General features: G+C 31.8%; 1 protein-coding gene across 1 annotated transcript in view; it reads right to left on the bottom strand.

The window, feature by feature from the left end:
- Window positions 1-17,810, bottom strand: part of LOC111613428 (multidrug resistance-associated protein 4-like) — a 65,118-nt gene extending 47,308 nt beyond the window's left edge. The window contains exons 1-4 of the mRNA XM_023354789.1: window positions 17,786-17,810; window positions 17,258-17,507; window positions 13,772-13,885; window positions 6,407-6,493 (exon numbers count right to left, since the gene is read on the bottom strand). Of these exons, the coding sequence (XP_023210557.1) occupies window positions 6,407-6,493; window positions 13,772-13,885; window positions 17,258-17,500 (444 nt within the window). The 5' untranslated portion in view covers window positions 17,501-17,507; window positions 17,786-17,810. The remainder of the gene's footprint in view (window positions 1-6,406; window positions 6,494-13,771; window positions 13,886-17,257; window positions 17,508-17,785) is intronic.
- Window positions 17,811-18,596: the final 786 nt, after the last annotated feature.

Raw genomic sequence — 18,596 nt, 5'->3', positions numbered from 1 at the left:
GTGCGAAAAGTACTGGTAACTAGTAAACTAAATGTTCCTAATTGGATTTTTCGCTAGTGTAATTATAAGTATGGTTTTTGAAGGCTTTTGTACAAAAAGTCCGAAAGTAGGCTTAGAGAAAATCGGGTGGTAATATGGAACCTTACTGTATATTTTCAAAAAAATGCTTTAATGTAGCCAAAAACAAATAGGAAAGGACAAAAAATGTTAAATAATTACAAAATTATTTACTCTAATGTATTTTATCGCAAAATGCTTTTATAATAGAAAACTATGACGTCCATCAACAATATATATTCCAGCAGCTCTTTTTCGATATTTTCGGACTTTCTACCTAGTGTCTTTTTCTAAAATTGCTCCGGACGAATGTCTGATTGCAAAGAGAGAGTTCGGAGGAGTNTGTTGTCTCTCGAATCGACATTAAGAATCCGTCTGACCACATACGGAACCGCTCGCGCGACGGCGTGACGTAATCGCCGTCTCGGTTTCCGTGTTTCGAGAAACACGGTGGTGTCACTCCTGACAGGGTACCAAAGAGGTGCCGACCCGAAAGGTCACACGAGTTCCTATAACGTAGATTCCTATAACGCGGCGAAAAAAGTGCGACAATATTCGTATAAAGACGCTAAAAGGGACGCGTAAAACGCGGTAAAACGTCATCGCCAACTCGTCATCCCGGACGAGCAGCCGAACTACTTTCCGCCGTCCAGCACCATGCTACAGAGAGTTTAGGCGGGTAAGTTGAGTTTACTATCGTCTGTACAGTATTATATATAAATTAGGTACTATACATATAATTATATATTAACTTAATTTATTTTAACTTTATTATAATTATATATAGAGGAGAAGGTGGTATTATGGAACCCCAATTACATTTTAGTGAATTGTAAACAAGGTATCATAACTACATCCACATTTTTTGTGCGAAAAGTACTGGTAACTAGTAAACTAAATGTTCCTAATTGGATTTTTCGCTAGTGTAATTATAAGTATGGTTTTTGAAGGCTTTTGTACTAAAAGTCCGAAAGTAGGCTTAGAGAAAATCGGGTGGTAATATGGAACCTTACTGTATATTTTCAAAAAAATGCTTTAATGTAGCCAAAAACAAATAGGANATATAAATTTATATTTGTATAAAATAATTAAAAAGCTTGTGTTTTCTCGTATTTATAAGAATTACTTCTATCTTAATCGTGGTAAAACTCGAATTGACTCATCACAACAATTATCGTATAAAATTCAACGCAGAATTCTATTGGATTAAAAATATGTAAAATTTTAAATCTATATATACAGTAGACCCCTATAACGTGGGTTCCTATAACGAAAATTATTATAACGTAACGAAAAAATTGTGGCAGTATTCGTATAAAGGGACTCGTAAAACGTCGTCGCCGACTCGTGTCGCGATAAGATTGGTCGAATCTGGATCAATAGTGGATGAGCAGCCGAACAACTTTCTGCTGTTCAGCGCCACGCTACGGACAGTTTAGGCGAGTAAATTGAGTTTGCTATCGTCTGTACAGTATTATATATAAATTAGGTACTGTATATATAATTATATGTTAACTTAATTTATTGTAACTTTATTATAATTATATATATACTTTCCGCCGTCCAGCGCCATGCTACAGAGAGTTTAGGCGAGTAAGTTGTTTACTATCGTCTGTACAGTATGTAAATTAGGTACCGTAAGTCTAATACAGTACTCTAATTTTATACATTTCTTGTAAAAGAAACATTTCTTATTCAACAGCCATAAAAATTATTTATATTAATGATGTCTCCAAAGTTCAACGAAGTTTTCGCAGAGAAATAACTTATCAAAAATTGCGGCCGCCGTTTGGTGCGCTGCTCCGCGACGAAAACAAGCTTAAGCAATGACGACGACGAACGGTGCACACTCGGTAAGTAATCCTACAACTTTTTCTTTATAGCATAGTTTATACGGATTATTCCCAAAAAATTATGTGTTTTGGAAATGTTGAGTCAAATTAGTCTAGAATTGATTAATTTTATGGAAGAAAACCTTTCAAACAGCCGTAGTCCGTAAACTTCACATGTGTCGGGCTGTGATTGGCTCATGTATTTAAGGATGGAACGTATCTACGCGTTATAGGGGGTCTACAGTATAGAATTTACTACTGGAAACATTAGTTGTTAAATCTTAGGAGCCATCGCAAACTAGAGTTTTGCAAGAGCAAAACGCTAGCAAACGTGCGCTAGCACATCCGATAACGTCAATGTCTCCGCCTCTGTCTTCATGACCTCGCGTTTTTTCTTGTGCTAGCGAAGCGATTTCAACAGATAGAGCAGTCACACTACCAAGAGAGAGCGGGGAAAATGGACGAATGCATGGACATGTTGTCAAGCGTTGAAAAAGAAATAATAGAATTTTATCGATGTAAGTAAATTACAGGATTAAAATACATTTAGTATTGAAAAGAAAATAGTGTAACCGTTATACATAAATATTTTCGGCTAGTTAAGCCTAATTAGTTAAGCTTTCAGTAGGCATGTTTTTCCCTGCTGTTTCCAAATTTGAAATAAAAACTGACTAATTACAAGTATAGGTTATAATAAAATCTTTGTTCTATAGTCAAGCCACATCTGTGAAATCCAAGTCATGTGGAACAATGCATAAAGCACAAGAGGGATTTCACACAAACACAATTAAGAGAGCTTTTAGCTTCTGAACACGAAATCAACATTAATTGTAATTAATCCAGAACATTAATTTAATAACTGGTCAGTTAACTAATCTCTTATGATGCCATCCCTTTTATGCGAGCAAACGTTGTACAGTTTGCAACTGCTTTCTGCACACGTAGCTTACCTACAAAAAATGGCTCATAGCCTCATGAGAAAAAAGGCTGGGCTTTGTAGCGTGACCGAGCGTACGCTAGCTCCAGCTTCCTGTAGTTTGCAACAGCTCTAAAGAACACATTCCCCTTGATCATTTTGTCATATGACCCAGTTCTAATCAATAAGGCAGTTAATATAATCTGAGTAAAAAAATAATTTTCAGTTCCTTCATTTTCACAATGGGAATAGGCTCGGTCTATTTCTTTTGGTGGGGATAATAAAGAAAGATTTTACTACTCTGATTTAAAAAGACAACAGGGTCCAGTGAGATTTAAGACAAGTATATAATATACAGTAAGGTGAAATTTAATATGTTTTTAATTTTTGCATTTATGGATTATATAATCAGAAAGATGTACTGTACAACTCATTTTTTCAAACGACGAGTAAGTAAATACTTAATTGAACAACAAAATGAAAATTGCAGATTATTAGGATAGTCTAAAAATATACTCACTGCCAAAAGTTAAGCAAAATGTTCTTGTTTGGAAAAAACTGCATTTGAAAGGCTGCAATTAACTGCAGAGGTAGGTGGAAGTATGCAAATATGTTACGTTACTATCACTCATGGTTACGTGTCGCGAAATATGTAAAACACGCAGTCGTATAAGAAGCCAGCCTTTTGAAGTGTGAGAGGAGTTGCATGTAAGTGCCGAGAAAAAGTGTGGAGAACTGTCGTACAATTAGTGTGATGGACTGACGTGTTTCTATGACTTCCAGAAGACGAATGACAGACAGTGAGCGCTGGCGGTGTGTGGGATGTTTTGAAGCAGGACAATCAACCAGAGATGTTTCTCTTTTCTTCGGCGTTCATCATTCTGTCATTTCACGGTTATGGAAACAATTCCAAACAGTTGTCCGAAGACCTGTGGCCGGTCGCCCAAGAGTTACCATCCCTGCAAAAGGTCGCTATATCGCTGTTGTAGCCGAGAAAAATCGAAGAGCAACCTCTACACATGTGACATCGATGGTTGCAGCAGCCAATGGTAAAACGATATCTGCTACTATGTACCGAAGGCTACACATGAACGGACTGTATGCCCGGGAACCACGAGTTTGTGTTCCACTATCCGTCCAATCCATAGGCAGACGATTAAAGTGGTGTTGACAACATGCGGATTGGACTGTGTCTGATTGGGGCAACGTTATGTTCATGGATGATTCGCCATTTTCCCTAGAGCCAGATGACAAACGTGTAAGAGTAGGAGAAAAAAAGGCACATGCAATCGACCCCAGAACATCATCGAGAATCACGCATTCCGAGGTGGAAGCATTATGGTACGGGCAGACATTTTGTTGGGATATCGCACCGAACTCCACATCTATCGAAGAGGTTCTATGATGGCTGTCCGGTATCGGGATGAAGTCCTCGAACCCACTGTGAAATTGTATGCTGCAGCAGTTGGTCTTGCTTTCGATTTAATGGATTATAACGCACGACCCCATAGAGCTGCCTCGTCGACGAATATCTCGAAAGTGAGGGAATCGCGCGTATAGATTGGTCGGCCTATTCGCCAGACCTCAATCCAATTGAGAATCTTTGGGATTGCTTGGCCATGCTGTGTGTGCACGTTTCCCACCCCCTGCCACTCTCAGAGTTGAAACTGCTATACAGGAGGAATGGCACTTATTTTACTCTGGAGTGATTGATCACCTCATGGGAAGCATGATTACACGCTGTAAACTTTGTGTAAAGATAAGGGGTGACCATTTACCCTATTAATGTCGATTTTGTTTGTTTGTTTTGGATTTAAACATCGTTTTGTTAATGATTCCAATGTCATTTCATTTTATACTTTATGAATATTGCTTTCATTTTTCTATGTAATTCTTTGTGTTGTTTCACGCATAAACATATTTGCTACTGTCCTGCCGCATTTCGTGTCAATAACAGCTGTATTTGTCGATTTTTTCGCAGTTTATCGCCCTGTGCTGAACCTTTTGCAGTGAGTGTAAAAAGTTAAAACTTATTAGATTCGTGAAAACTGGATTTCAAATGTTTAACCAAGGTTATTTTGATTATTTTGAAATCATTACAATAATTGAGGCCTTTCCAATCTAGAAGGTGTGTCTTTCTTACAGGGTAAAAAACAATGGCATATTGTTAGCATTAACATAAGAAGGTTATACCTGGTGTAAACTTTTTTTTGGAAAGTAATAAAATTTTTACTAAAAAATGTAACAAGCTCTTCTCTAATTACAAACAATCTTCATGTCGATTGGTAGAGCTTAACATAACTCATAACGGGTTCAAATTTGCTAAGTTTACTTTTTCCAATTTCAGATCAAGTAAATTTTACGATAAGCAGAAAAATAAACTTTTTTTAATACATAAATATTTTGTACAGCTCGAGCGAAAGTTAACTGCAAAAATTAAATATAGTCATAGACTTCTATGTGATGATAAGAATTTCCCCTTATGAGAGTAAATTAGTAAGACTGTGAGACACATCATAAATAATTTTTCTGCATAAGTCACACTTCTATCAGAGAGTGACGTATGTAGGAATAGATACATTCATATGCGATTTAGAAAGTTTCAATAAGGATAATTGATATGTTGTGAATAATTCAAGAAAACTATTTACATGAAACATATTAACATGAGATATCGAAGTCTGATAACAAAGCCCCGCATAGCGGCAGAAGAAAGAGACATGCCTGGGGGAAATTTTCACCAAAATGTAGTGCTTTAGGCTTAAATACAATTTTCATTATATACATATTTATACATTGAACTCTAATACCTAATAATTTTACAGATTTAATTTTAGTCTGTAAAATTAAAATCTGTAATTTTAGATCCAATCTTCTGGTGGTATTTCTAGTTTATCGAAAATCTCTTCTTCCATTTCTCCTTTATACACAAATATATCGCCAAATAACTTATATAAATTTTCAATATAATTAAAAATTTCTTCGTTTCTTATTTAGAGATTTTTGATTTCCAGAACGTTTCAATTTAAAAACACGAACCTTACTTGTACACTCATAAAACTATACAATATTCCTAACGATCTGACTTATAATTTGGATCGATAACCAGAATTGTTTCTCAAATTAAGAAAATTTAAATTACTTCAACACATTTCTTTAATAATCATTTTGTTAAGAAAAATAAATCCTTAAACTTTGATAAGCAATGTGACGACCTTTATTTTATTTATTCAAAATTCTAGCTAACAATGAAACAACTACATTTTTATACTTTATTTTCAATAAATTCGTAATAAAAGTTTTCATTTAAATCAACATCACGCCGATCAATTTTATCTTTATGTTTTATGATAAAATCGAAAATAATTGTAGATATTTTACAACCACTTTTCAATGCAATACATATAATATACTTAACTCTTCAAATAATTGTCCCGATATGGTTTCATGTCTTAGAACTGAAGTAAAATTTAATTTTAGAGCATTTGTACTAAGAAAGTTTATGTCTAATTTCATATCGAGATATATCATCTCACTCAGCATAAAATTGCAAAGCATGTAATAAATTTCAAATTAACAAATTCAAAATCAAGATATTTACCTTCCCTGATCCAACAGGACCTATAACAGTTAATAATTCTCCAGGCATCACGTTTAAAGATATATTATTCAGTGTTGGTTCAGTTCCCTTTAAAAAGACAAAATTACTTAATTACATAATGGCAGATAAAGTAATATTTTCATTTATTAATCAGTACAAAGAATATAATAAAATTAATTTTTATAAAGTAAATATCATATTATTCTTAATAAAGTTGATAAATCGCTGTAGAATATAAACTTGCTAGTGTGTAATGTTTTTTAAATGAGTTAATACGCGTTTGTCAGAATTATGTGCACAGCAGATTGCAAATTATCTGTCAACCATGAAAATATAGTTGATAATCCGGAATTGTCTGATAACAATCCAGGGTACTAAATGTTGCGTTATACGAGTAACACCAAAAGCAATTTGAGAATTTCGAGAGGTAGCATTTCATTCAGTGAGATCTTTGCATAAACCCGTGCATGGCACGTAACATTTGCAACACATTCATTTTGCTTATCACATAAATTCACATACAGCAAGCAGGATTTTAAAATTGCTATTGTAAAATAGAATATTTTTGACAGGCACCACGATAAAAAATTAAACTTCTGTAAAGTCTCCACATTCATAAAAGACGGATATTTGCAGAGCAATTAATCACCAAAGAATAATTGTACTAATATATGCACGACGAACAATGAACATTTCTGTTTGTTCCAACATCCTCGTAATTAGTAAATCGTTTTTAATCAAATGAAAGAAATTGGAAAAATGCAGTTTACAAAGAATAGTGTAAGTTTTCCAATTGTTGAAGAGAAGTATGGAACAGGTTCTGTATCTGCCATATTTGACTTCTTGTCACATCACTTGAAATTATGTGATTGGATATATTGGTACATGGCTAAATGACATGTGGATCTTCTGCCAAGCAGATGCCTCCTGGAAGGTATTTTATGGGAATGTGGCCCAATTAATATGTGACTAACATAAAGAATATCTGAAGTTACGTTAAAAACGCTCCAGGAACGCTCTACCTCAAACATATATGTAGAGATGAAGTAAGGGATGCTATATAATATATAGTAAGACCATGGTTCTTAATCCATGGTCCGCAAAACACGAGTGTTCCGTGAAGTCACTTTAAGTGTTCTGTGAAAAAATCAAATATACAATTAAAAATTGTTGCAAAGAAAAATTCAATAGAATGTATAATAAATTTTGCATGGGAATGTAAATTGCAAATGCCAATAATGTCATATACTAGCCTAGTGCGATCTTGATTTCAAAAAAGTTTGCCACCTCTGCTTTAGATTTGATGTAAGTGTTCTTCAGAAAAAAATATGTTAAAGTTTAATGTTTCTGAGTTCAAAAGCATTGATAACCACGGTAGTAAAGTATGCTTATATAAAGAGGGTGTAACAAAGTACACCTGATCTTAGTGAATATTGAATATTCTTGTTTTATCCAACACAGTTTTCAATAATAGCAGTAACAATATGTTATAGGACATGTTGTTAAGCTTAATAAAAAGATACATCACTAGGAATAGTCTGATATAGGACGATACCTTTTATACATCTGTTGTTCTTACATACATACAGATATGTATGTAATGTCAAACTTAAAATTTGACTGAAGTGCATTATTTTTTTACAAAAATAACCATGATTTGCAAAGCTATTTTCTTATAAATTTCTCAACGTGTTTATAAAAATTTAATGGAAATTGAAAGGTATATTAAGTTAAAATGAGAAACTTTATGGAATTCACATTTTATACAAATAAGCATTTAAATGTGTGCACTTTAATTTCTGCAATTTCTTCATTGATAAAAATGATAGTTATTGTTTATGTGAGAATCTGGAGTTAGGAGATCTTTTTCTACCGAAATTGTAAAATATTGTTTGAAGTTTATTTAAAAGAAAAATCATCTATCTTTGTAAAAGGAAGTATATCCTTTGACTATAGGAGAAAAACAAATTAATTTCCCTTAAAAGGATAACACGAGTCAGATGTCTTTCTCGGATATCCACGGCACCATCCAACTTTTGATATTACTTGCTTGCTCTTTCTAGTCAGATTAGATTAAGATGTTACATTCAAAATTCTCAAATAATAATAAAAAAACATTTGTATTTTAATAGAAATATTACTTGCTTGCTCTCATTATCGCAGAAGCATGTCGTGATAATCCAATGATTCTACTGGATGAGATTTATTATAGAGAGTAAATGGTCACCTTTCTTGACTGGCTCTTGTTCTCGTTCTCATTTGAGCCCTTACTTAGTATTAAAATATTCAGCTATAAATAATCAGAATATGATCCTCTTTTGGCGTTCTTTCCGAGTGCCCGAGACATTAATCATTCTCTTCCCAGTTCTCAATTTCCAGTTGATTCCAAGGATTAATCAACTATTCTCTATAAAGTATGTGAACGACAAGTATATAATTGTATTATGTGAACTCTCTCTACTCAGATTATATTAAGATGTTACATTCAAAGTCCTCAAATAAAAAAATCATTTGTATTTTAATAGCAAGATTACTTGCTTGCTCTCATTATGTTTAAGAAACGCTTTTATGTATAGATTTCACTTATAGTTTGTATATTAAACATCAGCCGTTGATTTTAAAAGTGAAGCAAATCCATTTTGTGAAAAAAAAAATAGCTAAAGTAAATTCTTATTACAAATTGACATAATTTATATTTTATTCAATTCACAATAAATATCTTATAATATCAGTAAAAATTGGTTACTAGTAATTTATTTTGTCAACAATATTTATTGTGGATTAATTTTTAATGTGAGTCAAGACCACTCTAAATAAGGACAGCATTGAAACATGACTCTCTGTCACTGTATATTCCCCAGGATTATTGCAAATTAATACAAAAATGTCGCAAACATACAGTACTGCATTTTTGGTACATAAAAAGCGAGGATTTCTATTCAACGAAGGCTCTGTATGAGGCAATTTTGAAAGGAAGAAAAAATACTGATAGAGAAAGAGTCAATTGGCTAAATATTTTCCGGATAAAATTTTCAAAAAATGCGTCGTGTAAATTGTTTCATAAAACATCGATAGAAAAATATTTGCAATTTATAACTCTTGACTTATTACCAAAACGGGGTAGGCCAAACAGTTTCGGAAAAATAGTATTATTGTCTTTAAATGCGAAAATTAGGCTTATTACTAAATTCAATTATAAAGATACTAGCAGATAAGCCCGGCGTTGCTCGGGTAAAAAGTAACGATATTGAAGATTAAGTCTATTACATTACAGCCAATCTTACCCTTTTCACAGAATGCAATAATTACGTCCCTCTGTTTCCAGAGTAATTAGAAAATTTTTAGATGGAACTAAAAATATGTTCGATTTCCCAGAAAAACGCAAAACACTGCGTCTGCGCCTGTGAATCTTGCACGTTGCTTTCTATTATCACTTCCATTGTTACTGAACACTTCCAGTGTTGAAGCGTTAATCGTGTCCCTCTCCCCCATGGGGGGTGAATTTCGAAAAATCCTTTCTTAGTGTGCGTTGTAGTGATGTACCCTAACTGTGTATCAAATTTCAACTTTAAACTCCTAACCATTTGGGCGTTGCGCTTATTATTATAATTATCAATCCGTCTCAATTATATATATAGATTAGTTGAAACTGAGGTTCGAACTTACGAAGGTTCTTGCTTCATATACCCCCACCAATGGGTAGTCCCACCCATACAAAAAAAAGGCTTCGAATGGTCCACAATGTTCCAGAACATTCCACAACATTCGAGAGTGTTCTGGACTGTTCCACAATGTCCTGGAATGTTCCGGGATGTTTCCGAACGTTCCAAAACATCCCGGAACATACCGGAATGTTGTGGAATGCTCTCGAATACTTTCGAATGTTCTGGACTGTTCTAGAAATTTCTAGAGGGCGAAACTTCAGCCCTTATATCTTCAACAGCACACCCTTCAGGTAAAAACGAAAGCCTTGTTCGTGGATGGGGAATAGAGGGCTACCACATCATATAACTTCCTTGATCGTACCGGGACTCGTTTTTGAGTTTTAGTGGCACGCCCATTCTACACTAACCTTTATAATATACTAGCAGATGCCGCTACACGTTGTTGTGGCTCAAAATATATCTATTATAAATGTATAACACTTCTCCCGTGGGGGGGGAATTTTTCGAAAAATCCCTTCTTAGTGTACATTTTCTTGACGTAGCCTATTAAAACGCAATCAAAAACGCAAAAAATTGCATCTAAAATAGTATAATAGAAGCCAAGTTCTTTACGGTAAGCCTTAATCCTGTCCCTCTCCCCTCAGTGGGAGGAATTTCGACACGTATATTATATAAAAACACGTGCGAATTCGAATGCAGTGTTGTGTCAAAATTTCAAAGGAGTCAGTAGGAACAAACGAACAATTACATTTTTATTTATATAGATAGATAGAAGATGATTTGTGATTAATGAGATCATAATGCCTCACAGAAAAGCAAACTTAGGTCGTCGTACTCATAGTGCCATCTGTTGGATAGAAAAGCCTTAACCCTAGATGATATTTTTTAATTTATATGAATGTTTAACAGAATAACATACAGCCTGTGTCGACCCTGAAGTTCTATTCTAAATATTGGTGAAAGAAGATTTGAAATCGGATGAGTAGTTTCGGAGATTACGGGCTACATACAAACTTACTTACTTACTTACTTACTTACCTACCTACTTACTTACTTACAAACATTACCTCTTTATAATATTAGTATAGATATTGATATTGATGATTATGGATTTACTATTCTATGTTCCACTGATTCATCATGAATACTTTAAAAATCTACACCATATAAACTAAAAAATATAATTATATGCATGCAACTTGTTACTGGATATTTTTTCTTATTTTAACCACTTTTTTCTATAAAATTAAATAATTTTTTTTTTATTGTAGATTTTTGAAAGAAGTATGAAATGTTGAAATAAAATAAATAAGCAAATAAATAAAATATTCAAATTTTGTTATTATAATTATATTTCACTCAAAATCAACGTGTCGCAGCGGGCCGGAAAAGGTCACATGACCCATTCTGACCCACACTCCCTATTTTATGATTTGCTGAATCGTTAACAATTATGCTTTTTTGATGTGACTCACAGTAGCGGCTATTATTCTTTGATATTATCGTAACGTATAACCATTTTTCACTTTCGCAGAATGTGTTACAAAAAAATGGTTCTTTGGGGTCATGGTGACCCACAGCGACCCTTGACGTTTCTTGTAATTTGATGTTTATGTAATGTAAATATAATTTTTTTTAATCGTGAAGTGACATACCTATTATATAATAAAAATGATTTGTTATCATTATTAATTTTTCAAATTTTTTAAATAAAATTTTGAAGAAAGTTTTAAGTATCTGAAAAATTGTAACATTCTAACAATTCTAAATTCAAATGTTAATAAATAATTAACTAAGTATTAAAAAGTAAACAAATATGTTTATTAAATTACAAAACAGAATGAGAAATAATATTTAAAAGAAAAAAGTGCAAAAAGTTAAATAGTTAAAATAAAATTTATTACTTAAAATGCGGGTCGAGGTGACCCGCAGCGATCTTTATAACAAATCATTGCTTTTGAAAGTGAGACAAGTCCATTGGCGCATACTAAAACCATGATTTTTTCACCTAACATAGATAACCATTACTGCATATTAAATTTACATGAAATAAGACAACAAGAAATATAAAATAAGTCTATTACTGCTTACGAATATTTTTAAATTCATTCAAATATATAGCGATAACATAAAACAAACTTGGCCCATTTTCAAAATCAATGGCTCGTATATAGTTATATTCTAAACTTTCAGATTGATTTAACGCCTAACTCTATCTTTGAACCACGAGTTTCATGAAACTCACGTTATAACTAACATTCTAATATAATACCCTTTTAAAGTTCCAGTCTAAAATAAATAATGCTTTTAGCCAAACGAAAAAGAAATAGGTATTCGTAACTTACGACACAGAAAAGTTTTATCCTAAATGGCGTCAGGACTCGGTGATATTCAGAGAATGTTGATAGGTATTTGTGTACTTATCAATTGTCAACGATATTTTAATGGCCATCCTCAATGAGACAAAGTTAAACCGGAACACTCCCCATTTCACACTTACTTTCATAACATTCGAAACGTACGCGATGACCACTGAGAACAGAATGCATTATCAAATATGTTTTGATTGATCATAATAAAATATAAAGTAATTCATAAAACTAGAAAATTTCTAATTTTCTTCTTTTCTATTATCAACTCTCTTTTGTGATTATCAGCATTCAACAACTAATAAACGACAAAAGTAACATTTCTAATTTTATATAAGAGAGTGCTAACTGAAGCGCTAAAAACATTTCTACTTCTTAAATTCCAAACTGGAGTTACTTTGTTGTATAAGTGCAATTAATACACTATAACAGCTTTAACTGTTATTATTAATGATATTTTTTGTATGACTTCGTTATCACAAGCACATTGAAAACAACCAACAGTTTGGTATTTCATATTAAATTCTGTACAGCCCATATAGAAACAATGCTACAATAATAAGGTATTGAAAAGAGAAGAAGGAAGCCCTCAATATTGAAAATGACGTGTATGAAACTAAGTAATGATTATTGTATTTATATAGCGATGCTCTGTATTTCCTTTAAAGACAGATACCAAATGAGAGGAATTTTAATGAAAAATGGCTTTCCTATTTAAATCGAGTAAAAACATTTTACACGTGGTTAGCATGAATAGTGATATATATCGTTGGTATTCATGGTTAACGATATTCAGTTTTGGATTTAGTTTGTTACTTAGGATAAACTCCAAAGTGCCACTGTTTTGAGAGCGTCATTGATACAAGAACCTAACTAACGCCATTAACACGTGAAATGACATATCAATCGATTTACGAGAAAAAAGATAAAATCTTTGCTTCCAGTCTGTTATCGACAAACTATTCTGTTTAATCAGTAATAACAACTATAAAAAAGGGCTGATGATCGTTTCGTAAATATTACAATAGTTCTTATATTCCATTTGTTTATTAAAATATGTAGCCATGTTTTCCATGTATTACAAACGTTTGTCAATTACACAAATATTTTTTTATTTTAAACAATGTTTATTTTATTTTTGCAATACTAGGCTTGTTTTTCAATTTTTTCATGTTTTGGAAACCTGTCTGATAATTTTGGAACTTTTCTGTAATTCAGTATCATGCCTTAATTTAAAATTACTTCTTTATTTTCGAAATCATTTTTTTCATTTTCTGCAATATTTTGCTTAAATAAAGAAACAAAATGTAATTAAAACTAAACGTGTTTACCTTTTTCCATGCAGCTGTGACATTGTTCATCCATATTCCACATTTCGTTAAATTTGCCTTTTCTTCTATAATTTCGAATGCATTGTTGCCTTTCTCTTCAAGAAGAAGGAAATCCTAGATTAAAAGTATAAAAACAACATTAATGTTGTTAATGATAGTTTGTACACGACTGTAGGATGGACAAGGCAGTTAAGGTAGTCGGCTAATATTCTCAGAAACACAAATCTATGTCCATGCAATGGAGAAATCCAAAATTACTTTAATTTAAAATAAGAATTTGACATAAAAATATCCAATCTTAACTTTAACCACCCAGTGATGTAATCGTGAGAGTGGTCAAACCTGCGATGAATTTAAAAAAACAAGACTTCTTACTGACCTGGAAAAAGCTACAATAAAAATAATGACGTTATGTAAACATCATAATTTATAATTTTTTTAAATATTCACAATATAATATTATAATATTTTCGTTATAATGAATATATGCTTCTTACTTTGTTACAGCTTCTTAGTGACCAATAAGCATAGTTGGATGGAAAAAAATATTTCTTTACCTCCAAATCATATATAAATCTGATTTTTCACAGAAAATAATTACTTGATAAATTAAAAACTGTGAAACCAGAATCGGAAAGTATTGAACATACAATTCCATTTTAGTACTTGTATATTTTCAGACCATATCAAATAAATGCAAAATCGTTATGAACCTTCTTACCGTAAAACATCTTATATTACATGTATTAAGGCTGTTATACACGGTAAGGAAATCCTTTGAGGATTAACCGTGATTTTTTTTTCTATCTATCCATTTTTAAATAAAAATAATTCTTTATACGTTGGGAGATATTTTAATAAGTTTTATAAATTACTATGTTCGATCCAGCCAGTTATATCCGAGTTTTTTTCGTCTGTTAAGCACATCCTTTGAGGATTTCCTTACCGTGTATACCAGCCTTTAGAAACATTTAAATTGTAGTTTTCGCAACATTAAGTTTTTTCTATAATTTTAGTTCTGTAAATCAATGCTTTACTCCAAAAAATTAAATAATTTGCTGAATTTAAATAAAATTTAACCAAACTTAATACTACACTTCATCGAGAAAGAAATACTCTACTCTAATTAATATATGACGTTTTCGGTTTGTAAGCCAAATTAATAATAATTTGGAACTAATTTACTACTCATGTGATTAAAAACCTGTATGAATGGTTCAATAAAACATAAGATTTAAATTTATTCATCAAAATTTACTTTTCACTTCCATGTAATCTCTTCCCTACACCAACACGCTGCTTCCAACGTTTTTTTCAATCTTCAATACATGCTTTAAAATCGTTTTTGTGAAACTCCTTCAGAACTCGCAGTGAATTCTGTTTTATAGCATCAATCGACTGAAAACGGTGTCCATAAAACAGGAAATTCTCACAGTGTGGCATATGATTTTATCGCACACTTGCGAAACTGTATGTGTTGAATATTGGTGCAATATTCACGAACAATAGGAGCATTGTAAACAGGTTTCTAATTTTGGTGAAAATCTAGCAAGTTTTAGCGCGAATCGGGTCGTTTGTTTGAACGAATTTCTTCGTTTAAACAATGCAGAACGCTCAAATAATATGACTTGTTAACAGTTTGTCTAGAAATGAGGCATTCTGAAGACACAAATAGAAAATGAAGACAATAACATAAATCTTATATTTGTATAATCAATTATTAGTTTCAATCACCATTCAATCTTAATTTAATACACCTAAGTACTCGATGAAGAGTAAATTCTCTCCCTCTCCCTCTTCCCGCCCGTGGAGAAATTTCGTAAAATCCCTTCTTAGTGTGCATTGCTATGGAATACCCTACTAAAACGCAGATATAAACAAAAAATCGCATTTAAAATAGTACAGTAGAAGCCATTCTTCCGGTTAAGTTTTAATCCTCTCCCTCTCCCCCCGCGGGAGAATTTCGAAAAATCCCTTCTTACTGTGCATTGCCATGGCATACCCTAACTGTCCACCAAATTTCACCTCTTTAGATTAAGGGTTCTGCTCTGGGCAATGATGAATCAGTAAGTGAGTCAGTCATTCAGTCAGTCAGGACAAGCAATTTTATATACAGTAGAGAGTCGATTATCCGAATCAATTAAGGACTGGTGTTGTTCGGGAAAAAAAATCGATATTTAGGATAACCGATTATAGACGAAAAAAATCTATTGACCTAGCCCATGTTGAAATTTTTTTCTGTCGCGTGTCGCTTCGCCTTTCGAATTTTCGTCGATGTTAAGCCTAACGTAAACTTTTTAAAATAATAATCGTGACTATTGTATCGTTGAAAATAATTTGTTTATTTTGTACAAACAAAATAAATATATTGAAAAATATAAAAACAATAAAAAAATTATACTTTAGAAGTTAATTTAGTATCAAAAACGTAAAATATTTGAGTAGCCCAAGACATAGCCAAAGATTGCATAGCCACAGCACTGGCGAAAATTTAAATTTACCGACTGGAATTCTTTCGGATAATTTACTTTTTGGATAACTTACGTTTCGGATAATCTACGCTCTACTGTATTTATAAAATCTATTTTAATCAGACTTCTGCAAAAATTTAGTACACCTGTTATAAATTAATACAACTATTAAGAAACTTTTTAAACAAGAATTTTGACCTCACTTATTCTCTTTTGTATGCCACTAATTATATTATTTACTACTATTAAACACGGTTTCCAAAAATTGATAAAAATCTCGACAATTTTTGAACATCTAATATATTCAATTCTATCTTAAGGTAATTCCAGCAAAAACTAACAAAAGACAGATTCTAATTCCTGGAAACTTTTCAACTCGTTTTTAGTTTTTAATGATATGTGATGACCATCCTAGGAGAGAGCGATAGTGTCTGCAACTGGAATCTCAATTTGCGTTATTAAGGATAAAACGTTTTTCACGTTTAAATGCCGTCTCTGTTTTTATTTAAATTGAGTTCGTATATAGAAACGTGATGCTTGTCAAATTTACTGATAGGGGTGTCCTACTTGGAGGATTTTTTATGAAAAACTAGCCCTTATTGCACTGTTACAATAATGAATAAAATCCAGAAAGCTTCATGTGGACAGACTTTGATGAAGAGTAAACTCAAAATCAACTACCAATCTTCAGTTATAAAATCACTGAATACTGGTAGTTTCAGTTTTTGCTATTCAACATAATTTCAATTTACTATAAAATTCATTATAAAAAATTCTTCACTTCTGTATATTAGTCCCATTTACGCAGCTTTCTTTTTATTTATATTTCAATTTTTCGGCACGTTTTATTATTATTCAAAGTTGTAATAAAAATTATCATTTTCAAATTAGATATTAACATACTTAAATACTTTTAAATTAATATTCTAGTAATAAAACATCAAAATATAACTCTTATATTAATAATTTTCGCAAACTATCGTTCATTTCTTTAGTGTTTAAAACAGTTTATTACCTGAATTCGCTTCAATGAAACCAAAATTTCTGCAACTAAATTCATTGCTTGAGAAAATAAATTAAAAGTGCTGGTAAATATAAACACTGAAAAACTCATAGTGACAAACACAATTTCAGCATTTAATTGTCCTCCATTCAAAAAGAATGCAAGAAATGTCAGTGAAATAAATAATTTCGATACAGGATATGCAAGTATTACTGATATTCCTCTTGTATACAAAAACAATTCAACTTTTTTCATTTCTTTTCTGCAAAGATAAAAATAGTTCATTAATACAAACTGTAGAGATTCAATGTATTTGTTCAATGAAAAACAAATTAGTTTTAGAATACAGAGTAAAACCAGTGTAAACTGGCCAGTCAAATTTTGAATATATTTTGTGTTAATTTCGCAGGTTTAAGTTTCGAACATGTTTTTATGAATACATAGAAATATGGTTGTCTGAAAATCTTATTGCTTACAGGTTTTTGTTTTATAAAGTTTTATCAGTTTACACAGGTGTTTACTTTATTTCATTGCACTTACATTCTGATTTTTTCTATTAATTTGGTATATGCCAATTCCCAAGTGTACATTTTAATTAATCTCATAGCAGTAATCATCTCATTTAATAAGTTCAATCTTTTGTCTCCCAAACTAGCAGCTTCTGATCTACAAATATTATATTACAATTTAAATATAAGCATATAATTATATAAAAACATGAAATTAAACAATACACATATAACTAACATTGAAAGATAATTCTACATAAATTTATTTTCTAAGCACTAAATATTACGCTTTTTCTTTAATTTATTCGCATAACGTTTATACATCGTTTTGCATGTTAGAAATTCACATATTTCCATAATCTGTGTTTCTACTTTTTACTCTGTCAAGACGTATGTTTTAAATATTTTACACTCATTACGCAATTATGAAAAATACAACTATTGAATTCATTCCTGGAACACAGAAGTATGAAAATTTATGCTTGCTTGCATAAGTGCAATTTCTGGTTTTCCAGATTGCAGGCTAATAATTTATGTTTTTCTTCCATTAACTTTTCTAATGTCAAAGAATAAAGCAGAGAGCTCAATTAAGTGAGATTTTATAATTTTTAAAACATGAGAATTTTATCCTCATTAATGATCATTATTTCTCTTAGCTTCGGAGAGTTCTATTTTCTATGGTCATAGAAACTATAATTGTTCTTAATTCCCAGGCTACAAGATAAAGTTGTATAAAGAAAACCAATTAGAAAACATTATTTTCATTAGATTTCCTCTCAAACAGTTAAGCCAATTTTGAATGATTGCATGTTTAAAAAAGAAAAAAAAACTGATTTCTTTAT

This window comes from Centruroides sculpturatus, unplaced genomic scaffold, assembly GCF_000671375.1.
Source record: "Centruroides sculpturatus isolate CEXI.00-Female unplaced genomic scaffold, Cexi_2.0 scaffold1755, whole genome shotgun sequence".
NCBI lineage: Eukaryota > Metazoa > Arthropoda > Arachnida > Scorpiones > Buthidae > Centruroides > Centruroides sculpturatus.
This window is presented reverse-complemented; position numbering and strand designations above follow the sequence as displayed.